Raw genomic sequence first — 13268 nt, 5'->3', positions numbered from 1 at the left:
GAAAATGTTTAACTTAATTTTTTAAGTTAAAGTAACATAAAAATATGTGTTGATTTGACAAAAATGCTGCAATTTTTTAAAAGTGTAGACAAAGCAACGCTTCATATTTGTTACTTTATGCAAATTTCTGTCATAGGCAGTGGCAACTCTTCATAATGTATGTGTGTAATAAGGTGTAGCCTCAGGACAGTTCTGTTTTTGCTCATTGTGCACTATTCAGACAGTTTGAAATATTGTACTTTGCTATTATTGGATGATTAGAGTCAAATGTTGAAGAAAAGGCACAAGGTGAAATCTAGTAAAGCAATCCTGCTAAGACTTTAATTCTGAGTTAGAGATTGAACTTTGTTATTGAAATCAGGCGTTGATTTCATGCTGCCAAAAAACTTTAATCAACATGTGAAATTGTTCAAATCCACAACAATAGCACTTATTATACAGCAAGAATGGTATTTGTTGTTTTAATGGTCACTCTTTTATTTTCTTACTATTTTAAATGTAATGTTTGTCACTGGAGGTGCTAAAATTAAAGTTTTCTTAGCCATGTTGTGCATTGACTGACATAAGTCTTGTGTGATACATCCTGTTCTGTTTTTCCATAATAAATGGTTTAATTTGTGCAGTGACACCTCTATGATTATTAAACACATTGTCAGATTGTATTAGGTGTGCTGGAGTGCTTCTTCTAAGAATTGGTGGTTTGTGTTTAGCCATGAAACATAATGCAGTAAGTTTGAAATGATCTCTTAATCAAAGAGTTTATCATCATTGAAATCACATCAGTAAAGATCAAATCAATACATTCTGCATATTCATTTTCCAGCTTATCTGTCACTTTATAATACTTATAAACTTGACATAAACTTGTACAATACTTATACTTTTTGTTGGACTATAGTTACACTTATATAAGACAAACTTGCAAACATTTTACACCACAAATTTTTTTAAAAAAATTTTGCAACAACAATTGTCAGAATAGCGAAATGTGAACTCTTCTGTTTTATTTGTATTAATTTGAACGCAGTTAGCAACAAAAACAACACAATAAACTTTCTATCTTTTTTTAATCGCTTTGCTATACTAACAAATATATTTATGGTTTTATTTTTATTTTTATTTATGTGTTTTTACTTTTGTGTCATTAAACACATTAAGGTACCTGGGTCATTCCACCGAATCTGTGCCATTCGCATGTTGTAACTCGTCAAATTTGAAGTTGATATTTTTCATATGACCTTCAGAAGATCCAGATGATGTCACTTCCTCTTAAAAATGTGACTTGCGGGATATTCCTAAATTTTCTGAGGGGGGAACGTGTTGGGTAACAGAACTGCGTGAAATCCTGGGGACATGATTTAAATGTGCATTTTATCTAAAATATTATGACTTTTTAGATGGGTTATGGACCCATACAAAATGAATAGTTTGCTTTATATTTAAAGGTAAAGTATAGAGATATAGAGTAGGGACAGATCAAAAATTTAATTTTTTAGTGTTCTGTGTAGTTTTTATAAATGTTTTAAAATATTTTGTAGTGTTATTAACAGTCAGGACACTTTGCTTAATAATAAAATGTTTTTTGGAGTTAGTTTTCATGCATTTTTATACTTTTAATATCCTGAGGACAGCAATGTTACTCATTGGGTGAAATGATCCACTAGTTGTGATAATTACTATGAAAGCGTGCACACACTTTTACACTTACTAATAGGTTCTTTTCCTGGCTGTATTGTTCCATATAAAACCTTAACAGTGGGGAAAAAAGTGAGAAAGAAATGGAAATGCATCTAAGAACCATGCCAGTCTTGCTACAGTTGATTGTATAAAAGCTTTTCAGATTATTTAAAAACATGTAATTTGAACAAAACAACCCTCTTAAAAAGTTGAACCACTATGAAACAATTGTCTTAGTAAATAGTTTTTCCCTGTGTTTTCCTGGCCACAAAAAAGTTTGAGAATAATTTTTTTTTTACATTTTCCAGTCAGGTTGATTGCTTTTTTAAAATCACTATAAATGTGTTACTTTGTTGTTTAGCTTGTCTCCGTAAAATTATTCCACAATAAACAGCAAATTATGGAGGCTATGTAAGTCATAATGAGATCAAGTTTGATTAATAAGAAAATCTCATAATAAAGACGCAGTGTCTCACATCTCATAATAAGAAACTTGGAAGCTCTTAGCTGGTTTAAAATGGAATAAGCTGGTTCTTCCACAGGTGGTCAAACTGGTCTTTTTCAGTCTGGTCAAGCTGGTGTGTTAGCTAGTTTTAGCTGGTCTCCTAGCCTAACCAGCAAAGACCAGGTTGACCAGATGAAAAAGTGGCCAAAACCCCTCAGGACCTCCAGAAGATAATGCTGTGACCAAGGAGAGCCACGTGGAGAACAAGCAACACCCAGACTATGAGGTTTTGTCAGCCTAAGGTAGAAGTGTCTTAAGTAGATATTGATTATTAAACATTAAATAAATATCTTAATAGTCAAATGGAAAACACTATGCAATGATATCGTATGGTTAACTACCTGAAATAAATGCAAATAAGTGACAGTGACCTAATGAGCATGGTAACCTATATGTAAAAAAATAGCATTTATACCTTACAGTAGTGCACAAAATGCTGCTGGCTAAGTTACTGGATAAGTTACTAAAGGCAATGAAGAGGGTATATAGACTTTACCCCCACTTTTCATTGGTTCAGCTAATACCCTCCCAAACACTATCTTTTCAGGGAAAAATCTCGGCTTCTTCACACTTTTTGCATTTTGCAGGGAGCCAAGTGTTAAAATAAAACAGCAGAAATGCATCAAGTTTTGTTTCGGATAAACAGCCGGCGTTTGCTGGGGAAAACACGCTCATTTAATGCAGGAGATGTGTTTGTGAAACTCCACAGATGGAGCGGTGAGTCAATGCTGTTTTTCTAAGCGTTTGTTTAAAGGAATGCAGGTGCTTTACCGCGGTTTGAAATACTCGGCCGCGAACCACTCGATCTGACTCTGAATCATTCAAATCACTAGCGAATTATTTACTAGTGTTGCCAAGATAATAACTGTTCTTGACTTTATGCTTGCTGCGCAGACCGGCAGGTCGTGTGACATCATAGTAGCGCGAGAGCGTTTCGAAAGCCCAGCAGCAGAGGTTTCAAATCGCTCTCGCGGTAATTTGATGTCATACTCTGTTCTGTTTGAGCAGCGCCGCAAAAAGTCGAACACGCAACATCCCTGCTTCCTAATCCGCATACTTTAACTACTAGTAGTCGAAAAATTTACATTTAATATATCTTATCTCTTTCAATGCACTCAAATGTCTATACTTTCCCATAACAAAAACAGTGTACACATACTTTGATTAAAGCATAGTATAAGTAGCTGAATTGAGATGCAGATAATGCTAGTTCAAATAGGTTGTTCATGTTAGTTCATTATGCATGATGAAATGTTTAGAGTAAAAACCACTGATCTATATAAATGACTAGATCAGTGGTTAAAACTTATTAGTAAATGCTGACAATATCATATGCAGCGTTATTGTAAAACTTACTTTAAAAATCAAAAGTTGTATCTGTTAACATTAGTTAAACCACAGTCAACTAACATGATCAAACAATGCTACTGTATTTATTTTAAATAAACACATACAAGGTTAGCAGGTCTCAGTACAAAATTAAATAAAAGTTCAACACTTTCAAATGAATTTATATTAAAAGAGATTAAAAAGCAGAATTAATATTGACTTTAATGTGATTCCTGTACGAGTTTCTTTATTCTGTTGAACAAAAAACAAGATATTTTTATAAATGATGACAAGGACAAGTACCCATTGGCTATGCAAAAACAATTCCTATGCATTTCAGTGTGTACTGTCAATTGTGTGCTTATCATCGTTTATCAAAATATCTTATTTTGTGTTCAACAGAATTAAGAAACTCATAGGTTTATAACAACTTAGTAGTAAATGACGACAAAATGTTCATTTTTGGGTGAACTATCCCTTTAAGACTGTATCTGTGCCCAGGTGTGTTAAGTCAAAGGTCAGCTGTGAATCACCCCTCAGCTGAACTGCCTGAGATGCCTGCATGTGACTTTAAACCTGAACCATACCAGGTAATGTATTTGCAATAATGAATTACAGATTTAATATACCAAAAGAGTCTGCAATAATTAACAAATGACACGTACCATTTTAATTCACTGATGTGTATTATAAAGAAAAGACATCTAAATAGTGCAGTTGTGTGGATCCCCATAACCAGAATGCAATTTTAACCTTGCATGCCACGTAGACTATATGTTGTGGAGTCTAACTAAAACTATTACCTGTACTGGCGTTATGTATGTTCCTGCAGGGCATGTCTAAAGAACGTCTGCTAGAAATCAGGAAACAAAACTGTAACCCTATGACCATGAAGATAATACACTACAAAAAGCCAGTCTATATAAACCAGGGCTATATGGAGTGGCTTTGGGATGTGGATGGAAGACGCTATCTGGATTTGTTCGCCGGGGTGGCCACTGTGAGTGTCGGACACTGTCACCCGTAAGGACCTTTTGGATTTGTTGCTATGCATTTTTACATTTAGGGCAGAGAGTGACTTTCCTGGGATTTGAACCCATAACATTTGCACATCTATGCTAATAGAAGGGTTCTTGGGTTCTCCAGGATTAAAGCTCAGATTGAGATATACAACTAAGAGAGGTAATGTTTAATATAATGAATGATTGTTCATCTAACCGCCCATTTGCATGTGATCACAGAAAAGTGACCGAAGCGGCAGAGAAACAGCTAAGGCGTGTATGGCACACGACGCCCATCTACATTTACCCACAACTGCAGGAGTATGCAGAGAAACTGGTGTCCCTTTTGCCGGACCCTCTAAAGGTGCACTGCCATATGTGAAAGTGAATCACTGTCTGAAGTCTGAACTATGGCTATGTTCAGAATTAAATATTTTTGCAAGTATTGCTACATCTCAGTTCACACTAAGCTCTTTATAAATCCTATAAATTAAAAAGTTTAGAAATTGTAAATATATGCAGAACATAAACTCACCTAAAGGATTATTAGGAACACCATACTAATACTGTGTTTGACCCCCTTTCGCATTCAGAACTTCCTTAATTCTACGTGGCATTGATTCAACAAGGTACTGAAAGCATTCTTTGGAAATGTTGGCCCATATTGATAGGAACGCATTTTGCAGTTGATGGAGATTTGTGGGATGCACATCCTGGGCACGAAGCTCTCATTCCACCACATCCCAAAGATGCTCTATTGGGTTGAGATCTGGTGACTGTGGGGGCCATTTTAGTACAGTGAACTCAAGAAACCATGTTCAAGAAACCAATTTGAAGTTATTTGAGCTTTGTGACATGGTGCATTATCCGCTGGAAGTAGCTATCAGAGGATGGGTACATGGTGGTCATAAAGGGATGTACATGATGGTCAGAAACAATGCTCAGGTAGGCCGTGGCATTTAAACAAAGCCCAATTGGCACTAAGGGGCCTAAAGTGTGCCAAGAAAACATCCCCCACACCATTTCACCACCACCACCAGCCTGCCCAGTGGTAACAAGGCATGATGGATCCATGTTCTCATTCTGTTTATGCCAAATTCTGACTCTACCATCTGAATGTCTCAACAGAAATCGAGACTCATCAGACCAGGCAACATGTTTCCAGTCTTCAACTGTCCAATTTTGGTGAGCTTGTGCAAATGTAGCCTCTTTCTCCTATTTGTAGTGGAGATGAGTGGTACCCGGTGGGGTCTTCTGCTGTTGTAGCCCATCCGCCTCAAGGTTGTGCGTGTTGCGGCTTCACAAATGCTTTGCTGCATACCTCGGTTGTACCGAGTGGTTATTTCAGTCAAAGTTGCTCTTCTTTCAGCTTGAATCAGTCGGCCCATTCTCCTCTGACCTCTAGCATCAACAAGGCATTTTCGCCCACAGGACTGTTGCATACTGGATGTTATCCCCTTTTCACACTATTCTTTGTAAACCCTAGAAATGGTTGTGCATGAAAATCCCAGTAACTGAGCAGATTGTGAAATACTCAGACCAGCCAGTCTGGCACCAACAACCATGCCACGCTCAAAATTGCTTAAATCACTATTTTTCCCATTCTGACATTCGGTTTGGAGTTTAGGAGATTGTCTTGACCAGGACCACACCCCTAAATGCATTGAAGCAACTGCCATGTGATTGGTTGATTAGATAATTGCATTACTGAGAAATTGAACAGGTGTTCCTAATAATCCTTTAGGTGAGTGTATATGCAGAAAATTTTCAAACTGTATACTGCAGTAATAGAAGTGTAGTATGTTGCTATTCTGATTGTGGCATTTGTTGTTTTTTTTAGGTTGTGTATTTCACTAACTGTGGTTCTGAGGCAAATGACCTCGCAGTGCTAATGGCTCGGCTTCACACTGGAAATTATGACGTCATAACACTCAGGTGATCGACGTGGTTAACTTTAGGTTAAAATAGTATCCAAACATAACAAACAATTAAACTAGATATCTGCTAAACTAGATACTCTCATTCTGGCGTAATAATCAAGGACTTTGCTGTTGTAACATGGCTGCAACAGGCGTAGTGATATTACACACTGACCGCAAATAGTCCCCTTGGTTACTTTCAATAGCTGTGGACTTTTTTCAGGCGCTGCGTAATATCACAACACCTGCTGCTCTTTGGTTATTTTTAGCACAATGCTAATGGTCTTATCAGATTCAATGGATTATGCTAAGCTATGCTAAAAGTGGTAGCACCAGACCCAGAGATCGGCTGAATGGATTCCAAAACAGTAAAAATTAAATGTTTAACTCTAGGGGAGCTGGATAATGAGAATATTTTCAAAAAAAGTGGAGTGTCCCTTTAAATGTCTAATTGAATAGAGAAATTACATAGCTTCTTTTTTTATTAATGGGATTGTTTACTGAAAAATTTAAATTCTGTCATCAGATCTGAGGCACTATTCACTTCCACAGTATTTTTTCCTACTATAGAAGTCAATGGTGGCCCTGATCTGTTTTGTTTCAAACATTCTTATCTTCTGTATTTATACAGGTTTGAAACAATTTAGGGTGAGTTAGTGATGACTGATTTTACATGTTTATGTGTGAATCTCTTTAATGTTTTAATGCTGTCATCACAAATCAAACTTCTGTGTAAAACCACAAATAAATCACAGCATTTTTCTTTGTTTGTGTATGCAGGGGCTCGTATCATGGTGGCAGTCCACAAGGAACAGGTCTCACATCTAACGCAACATATAAATTTCCCGTCCCTTCCTCTCTGGGCTGCTACAACGTACGTATGACAACAATCATTAATCCTTTTGTCAACGACCTGCTTTTTTAAGGTAATATTCATCTGAGACAGTTTCACAAACTAAATTATGAGAGCAAACATCAAGTTAACATCAAGTTACCTGGATTTGAGCATGTACTGATGATATTTTTCCTGCAGCGTGAACACTACGGGGCAGTTTCCCAGACAGGGCTTATCCTAGTCCCAGACTAAATTGCATATTTGAGCTCAGCTGCCCTAAAATAAAACATATTGCATATCTTAACATATATCAGTTTTGTCTCAAGATGCACACCAGTATTGTTTTTGTAAGGTTTGTTTGTTAAAACTACTTAAATGTCCTAATATAACTAAAGCCTAGTCCTGGATTAATCTAAACCCTGTCTGTGAAACTGGCCCTCAAAATTCTGCATATCACATTGGGAGACCCTACACAACATTGCATTATATCGAAAAGCTTTTGTAGATAAATTTAGGATAGGTCTATGTTTTTCTGGACTTTATTGTCGTGTTGGTTATGTGAACAGTGCTGTTTTATTTTTTTTTAGACTATGTGTCCAGATGTGTTCAGGGGTCCATGGGGAGGCAGTCAGTGTAGAGACTCTCCAATTCAAACCACGCGACAGTGCAGCTGCTCACCAGGTACACATAAAAACATTTCATATTTCTATCAGGATATACGTCTGTAAACACTACATAGTGACCCAATCCCTAACCTTATTGTTGCTGCTCATCTGAGGTCTGTGCAGTTTGTCCTGACCATAGCATATTTTAAAACAATCGATTTTCTATTAAAAGCTTAGATTGCTCTGAAGGACCGTTTAGCTTCTGGACAAACATTTTTAAGAGCAAGGGAGCATATAAAAAAATATTACGAGTGGGCAACTCAGACGTCCAGCAGACAATTATTTGTGAAAACCCAGCTAGAGTATTTTTATTTTATTTACTATTTTCTATATAAAATCATCTTACATGACGTAAAGAACATTCTGTTATATGGAGGACTGGGGATGCAAAAATGTTAAATAAATAAGAAATATAATAAGATATATATAAAACAAACATACATAAATAAATAAAAAAATTAATATGCAGAGAAATATAAAAACTACCGAGCCCTTAAGGTGACACTGGAGTAAAAAAAAATGTAAAGTTTAGTTTCATGTGCCCACGTGAAACTTTCTTGTGCGCACATGAAACTTTTGCTTTCACGTGCGCGCGTGATAGTTTCATGTGCGTGCGCGAAAGTTTCACGTGTCCACGCAAAACTAAACTTTATAAAATTTTTGCTCCAAGTCACCTTAGGGGCTAAGTAAAAAACAAACATAAATGAGTAGGCTATTGCTACTTCTATTTCTTTTTTTTAAGTAAAATATTTTAAACACATTTATTTATTTCTGTATTTATTTATAAATATATAAGTTATATAATTTATATAATAAATAGAATTTATATATTATTTTATTAATTTCCACATTTATGTTTTTATATATGTAAACATTAATTTATTTTTTACATTTATTTATTTCCACATTTATTTATTTATTTATACATTAATTTATTTCCACACATATTTATTTATACATATTTATTTCCACACATATTTATTTCTACATTTATTCATTTCCACATGTATTAATTTCTACATTTATTTATTTATGGCAAATCCCATAAACCTGAATGTCTTATAGACTTAGATCTAGGCTCTTTTGTTTTGGGTCGGCAAGTATCCACCGTAGCATTGTGGATGCAAATTTTGCATGGACAAATATTTTCTTAAGAACATTTGGTATATTTATTTTTATTGGCCAATGAATGTAAATCTCTGATTTACATATTTTTATCTTTTCTTAGGTCACTGTCAGGCCAATGATAAATATATTGACCAGCTTAAAGAGACGTTTGACACAAGTGTTTCGTCTCGTATCGCTGCATTTATTGGAGAACCAATTCAGGTTTGACTACATTATATGATGGATTCAATTTTACACTGGATGTACGACATTTAAAACATATTATTACAAATACTGACAAGCATTAAAGGGATAGTTCACCAAAAAAATGAAAATTCTATCCCTTATTCACCCTCAAACTTTTTGGGGCACCATTGACTTCCATAGTATTATACATAGTATTCCATAGTGAATTCCATAGTGCTCCTGCTTCCTGCGTGATTACAAATATCTTCATTTGTGTTCAGCAGAACAAAGAAAAGTATACAGGTTTGCAAATAAATTATTTCTGCTTGAACTATACCTTTAATCATTACAAGCATCATTTGCATTAAATTATGACATATTGTGATAATAATCAATATCTGTACGCAGGGCGTTGGTGGAGCTGTTCAATACCCTAAAAACTACCTGAAGGAGACCTTCCAGCTTGTTCGGGAGAGAGGTGGAGTCTGTATCGCAGATGAGGTCTGATATGGTTGTGTAAATCCCATTCAAACATTAAGCTGGTCCATCCAACTGTTGGTTAGATGATTGATTAGCCGTAAATTGATGAACTAGGATTTTGCAAAATTACTCTAAAACAATAAGATAAATATTAGACATCACGCAAACAATGTAAACAGATACAATTTTTGTATTAAGGAACATTTCTGTAATTTATTGTGCCCATTATTTTATGGTATTTTACAACATACTTGTTTAGAGCTTATTTGAAATAAGTAGACCGTAAAATGATTTACTTCAGAATCCAGCCAGAATAATTAAATGCCCACCCAGGTACATTTCACCTACTGTTTTATGAATGTTGCTTGATTTCAGAATAAAGTTATTATTTATTAATGCCATATCTCTTATGCTTCTCAGGTACAGACTGGCTTTGGGCGCACAGGAAGTCATTTTTGGGGGTTTCAGGGACATAATGTAATTCCAGACATGGTTACTATGGCAAAGGGCATTGCTAATGGGTTCCCAATGGGTGCTGTGGTCACCACAGCAGGTAAGTGTGATTTGCATAGGCGATAATGACATGCAGTTTGCTGAATTTAACGTGTTCATTGTTAGACTGCACTTATGGTGAGCTTGGAGCCAATGGCAAGACAACCCAATTAAAATATTCATAGAACAAAATGTAACAAAAAATATGAATTAAATTGCTCTCGTGTTGTTTTTTTAACGGTGTACTGTTGAGTTCGCCTTAAAATACTCTGCAGTCGGGGCACTTTGTTCATGTTGCTAAGCTCTTTGGTTCATGTCAGTTGGATATTTCTATTGTATTAAAAAATACACACCAACTTTTACACATTGCCTGAGTTTTGGAAGTGAGGAATATTGGTTGACACTAAACTATCACTAAACTATCACGTTGCTTATTTGCAGAGATTGCCAGTTCATTTGCAAAGGGAGTTCATTTCAACACATTCGGGGGTAATCCACTGGCCTGTGCAATTGCATCTTCAGTATTAGATGTAAGTACACATCAACTGTTACCCTGTCTGTGAAATCCAGGCGAATTCTCACAATCAAATTTTTAAGATTAGGTCAATAAGTTACATTTTCAAAGAATGTCCATTACAAGCTTTTAAATTATTAAGGTAATGGTTTTACCATTCATGTTAGTCATGCTGAACTGTGTTGACATCAATATTATCATAAGATTATGAATCATAGTCATTTGGATGGTCAGGTGGACATCAGCATGAATGTTTTTTTACGTGTTTCTTTCAGACGATTAAAGAAGACAGGACGCAGGAGAACAGTGCTAATGTGGGGACCTACCTGATGACGGAGTTGGCCAAACTCCGGGATAAGTACGAGATCATTGGTGACGTACGAGGAAAAGGTCTTATGATCGGGATAGAGATGGTCAAAGATAAGGTGAACAAGCAGTACACCAATATATGTGATCTCATATAATTTATAATAATTCTTATCAACCCAATGTATTCATCTGGTGGATCTGTAAATAGGATCTGGTGTAATTTGGATTAACTATTAGTTATAAGAATACAAAGTAATAACATATCTTAATGTCATTCTAGTTAAACTGACATCGTTTATAAACAGTTTACAAAAGCAACATAACAGTGCAAACAATCCACCTGAACTAATGTCTTGAATACACAAAGACATCTGGCGGTGCGTCTTCCACTGCATGGAGCTTTAATGCTTTTGGAAAAAAAGATTTTGGATGGATGTGCTTTTAGGAGTTTACCATGTTGACCCATATATAAAAAGATAACATGACTGTACTGAAATATAAAATAAAATGATTTGATTGTGTTCAAATGGAGGTCATGTACATCCGGAATGGTACAAGGGTAAGCAAATTCTGAGAGAAATTTCCTTTTTGGATGAACTTTTGCTTAAAAGGGATAGTTCGGGCAAAAATGATATTAAACCCATGATTTACTCACCCCCAAGCTGTCCGAGTTGCATATATCCATCGTTTTTCAGACAAACACATTTTCGGATATTTTATAAAAAGTTTTAGATCTTTCAGTTGATGAAATGTAATGTTACGGGGTCCAGGATGATAAACAAAGGTCTTCTGAGGGTAATCCACGCGGTGTTGTTGTAGAAATATCCATATTTAAAACTTTATTAACGAAAATAAATACCTTCCGGTAGCGCCGCCATCTTAGTTGCGTCCGCATTCAGGATGAGAGCTTACGCAGCCTACGGAGGCTACTCTGCTGCTGCTCTGTGACCCGCCCCTCCGAATTTGTCATACGTCACTAAGAAAAGTGCGTACACTACGCTAATACTCTCTCCTGAATGCGGACGCGACTAAGAAGACCTTTGTTTATCATCCTGTAGCCGCTTGGATTTAATTTGTGAAGGATGGAGGCACTTTTTTTGGACTTGAAGGTCGTGGACTATGGGTGGACCCCGTAACATAACAGTTAATCAACTGAAAGATCTAAAACATTTTATAAAAATATCCGAAAATATGTTTGTCTGAAAAACGATGGACAAATGCAACTCGGACAGCTTGGTGCTGGTGAGTAAATCATGGGTTTAATATCATTTTTGCCCGAACTATCCCTTTAAACCAAGAGATACCTCACGCTTTAGAAATCAATGTAAAAATCCTGAAGCTTGTTATTGTGCATCCGCCTAATTAAACTCTGTTTGCAGAGCAGTCATGGTGTCCTAACATTGAGGTATGGGAAGAGACATGTAGGAGTTACATTAGCTTTAAATGGAACAGTTAATGATTCGGTTGAGTCTGTCTTTGTGTGGCATTTTCCCTCAGAGGGAATGAGATAGAAAACATGTTAGCCATTAACTCGAGCAAAGACCGACCATCTGAGCATTCTCAGAACTTCACTGGGCTCTCTTCAGCGCTTAAAAACAGTGATGTACCTCACCCATGACCCTTTTACTGGAATCTATCAGTGTGTTTACAAAGATAAGCCAAATTCAGATTTCACTGTAGTTAGGTATAGTTAACCCCAAAATGAAAATTCTGTCAATCGCAGTGTTTGCTTAACCAAACCTACACAGTCAAATGACATGTTCGTGTTGAAAAAGTATTTAAATAAAAACCTGTTCAAACAGGAGAATTCCTAGAAATGTTATCCTAAAAGAAAATTTCCCCCCTTATCCAGGTCAGCAAAGACCCTCTCCCTTCACAAGCCATGGCTGAGATTTTCGAGGACACTAAGGACATGGGTGTGCTGATCGGAAAGGGCGGGCTGTACGGACAGGTAAGCGGGCACCATCTGTGAACCGGGTGAACTGTGAATGCTCGAGGTGTGTGTGGAAGTTGTGCAATGCTAAAGGTATTCCAGAGATCCGTGTCGGTCTTGTAGTAACATGGTCGATTTGTGCCTCAGGAATCCTGCTTGTCTAAACTTATGGAAATAGTTACAGGAAGCATTGCATTTACAAAGAGTCTGGGCTTTACCGTTATGACTTTGTTTGCATGAAATTCTGACGGTTATTTTTTTGCATTCTGAAAGTAAAAGCATGTCTTAAACCTCATACGCCCATATTTTCCTGTCA

At 36.3% G+C, this 13268-nt stretch overlaps 1 protein-coding gene across 1 annotated transcript; it reads left to right on the top strand.

Moving 5' to 3' along the window:
* Positions 1-2725: 2725 nt before the first annotated feature.
* agxt2 (alanine--glyoxylate aminotransferase 2) lies at positions 2726-12970 on the top strand (the record flags this gene model as incomplete). Its single annotated transcript, XM_065244000.2, has 13 exons — positions 2726-2899; positions 4013-4101; positions 4344-4534; positions 4753-4876; positions 6353-6447; positions 7212-7305; positions 7854-7947; positions 9160-9260; positions 9633-9725; positions 10125-10257; positions 10638-10726; positions 10986-11135; positions 12872-12970. Coding segments are annotated over exons 1-13 (1452 nt in total), but the record flags the coding sequence as incomplete, so codon positions are not given.
* Positions 12971-13268: the final 298 nt, after the last annotated feature.

This window comes from Paramisgurnus dabryanus, chromosome 18, assembly GCF_030506205.2.
Source record: "Paramisgurnus dabryanus chromosome 18, PD_genome_1.1, whole genome shotgun sequence".
NCBI lineage: Eukaryota > Metazoa > Chordata > Actinopteri > Cypriniformes > Cobitidae > Paramisgurnus > Paramisgurnus dabryanus.
Note: the sequence above shows the minus strand (reverse complement) of the source record. Positions and strands in the feature narration are given on the sequence as shown.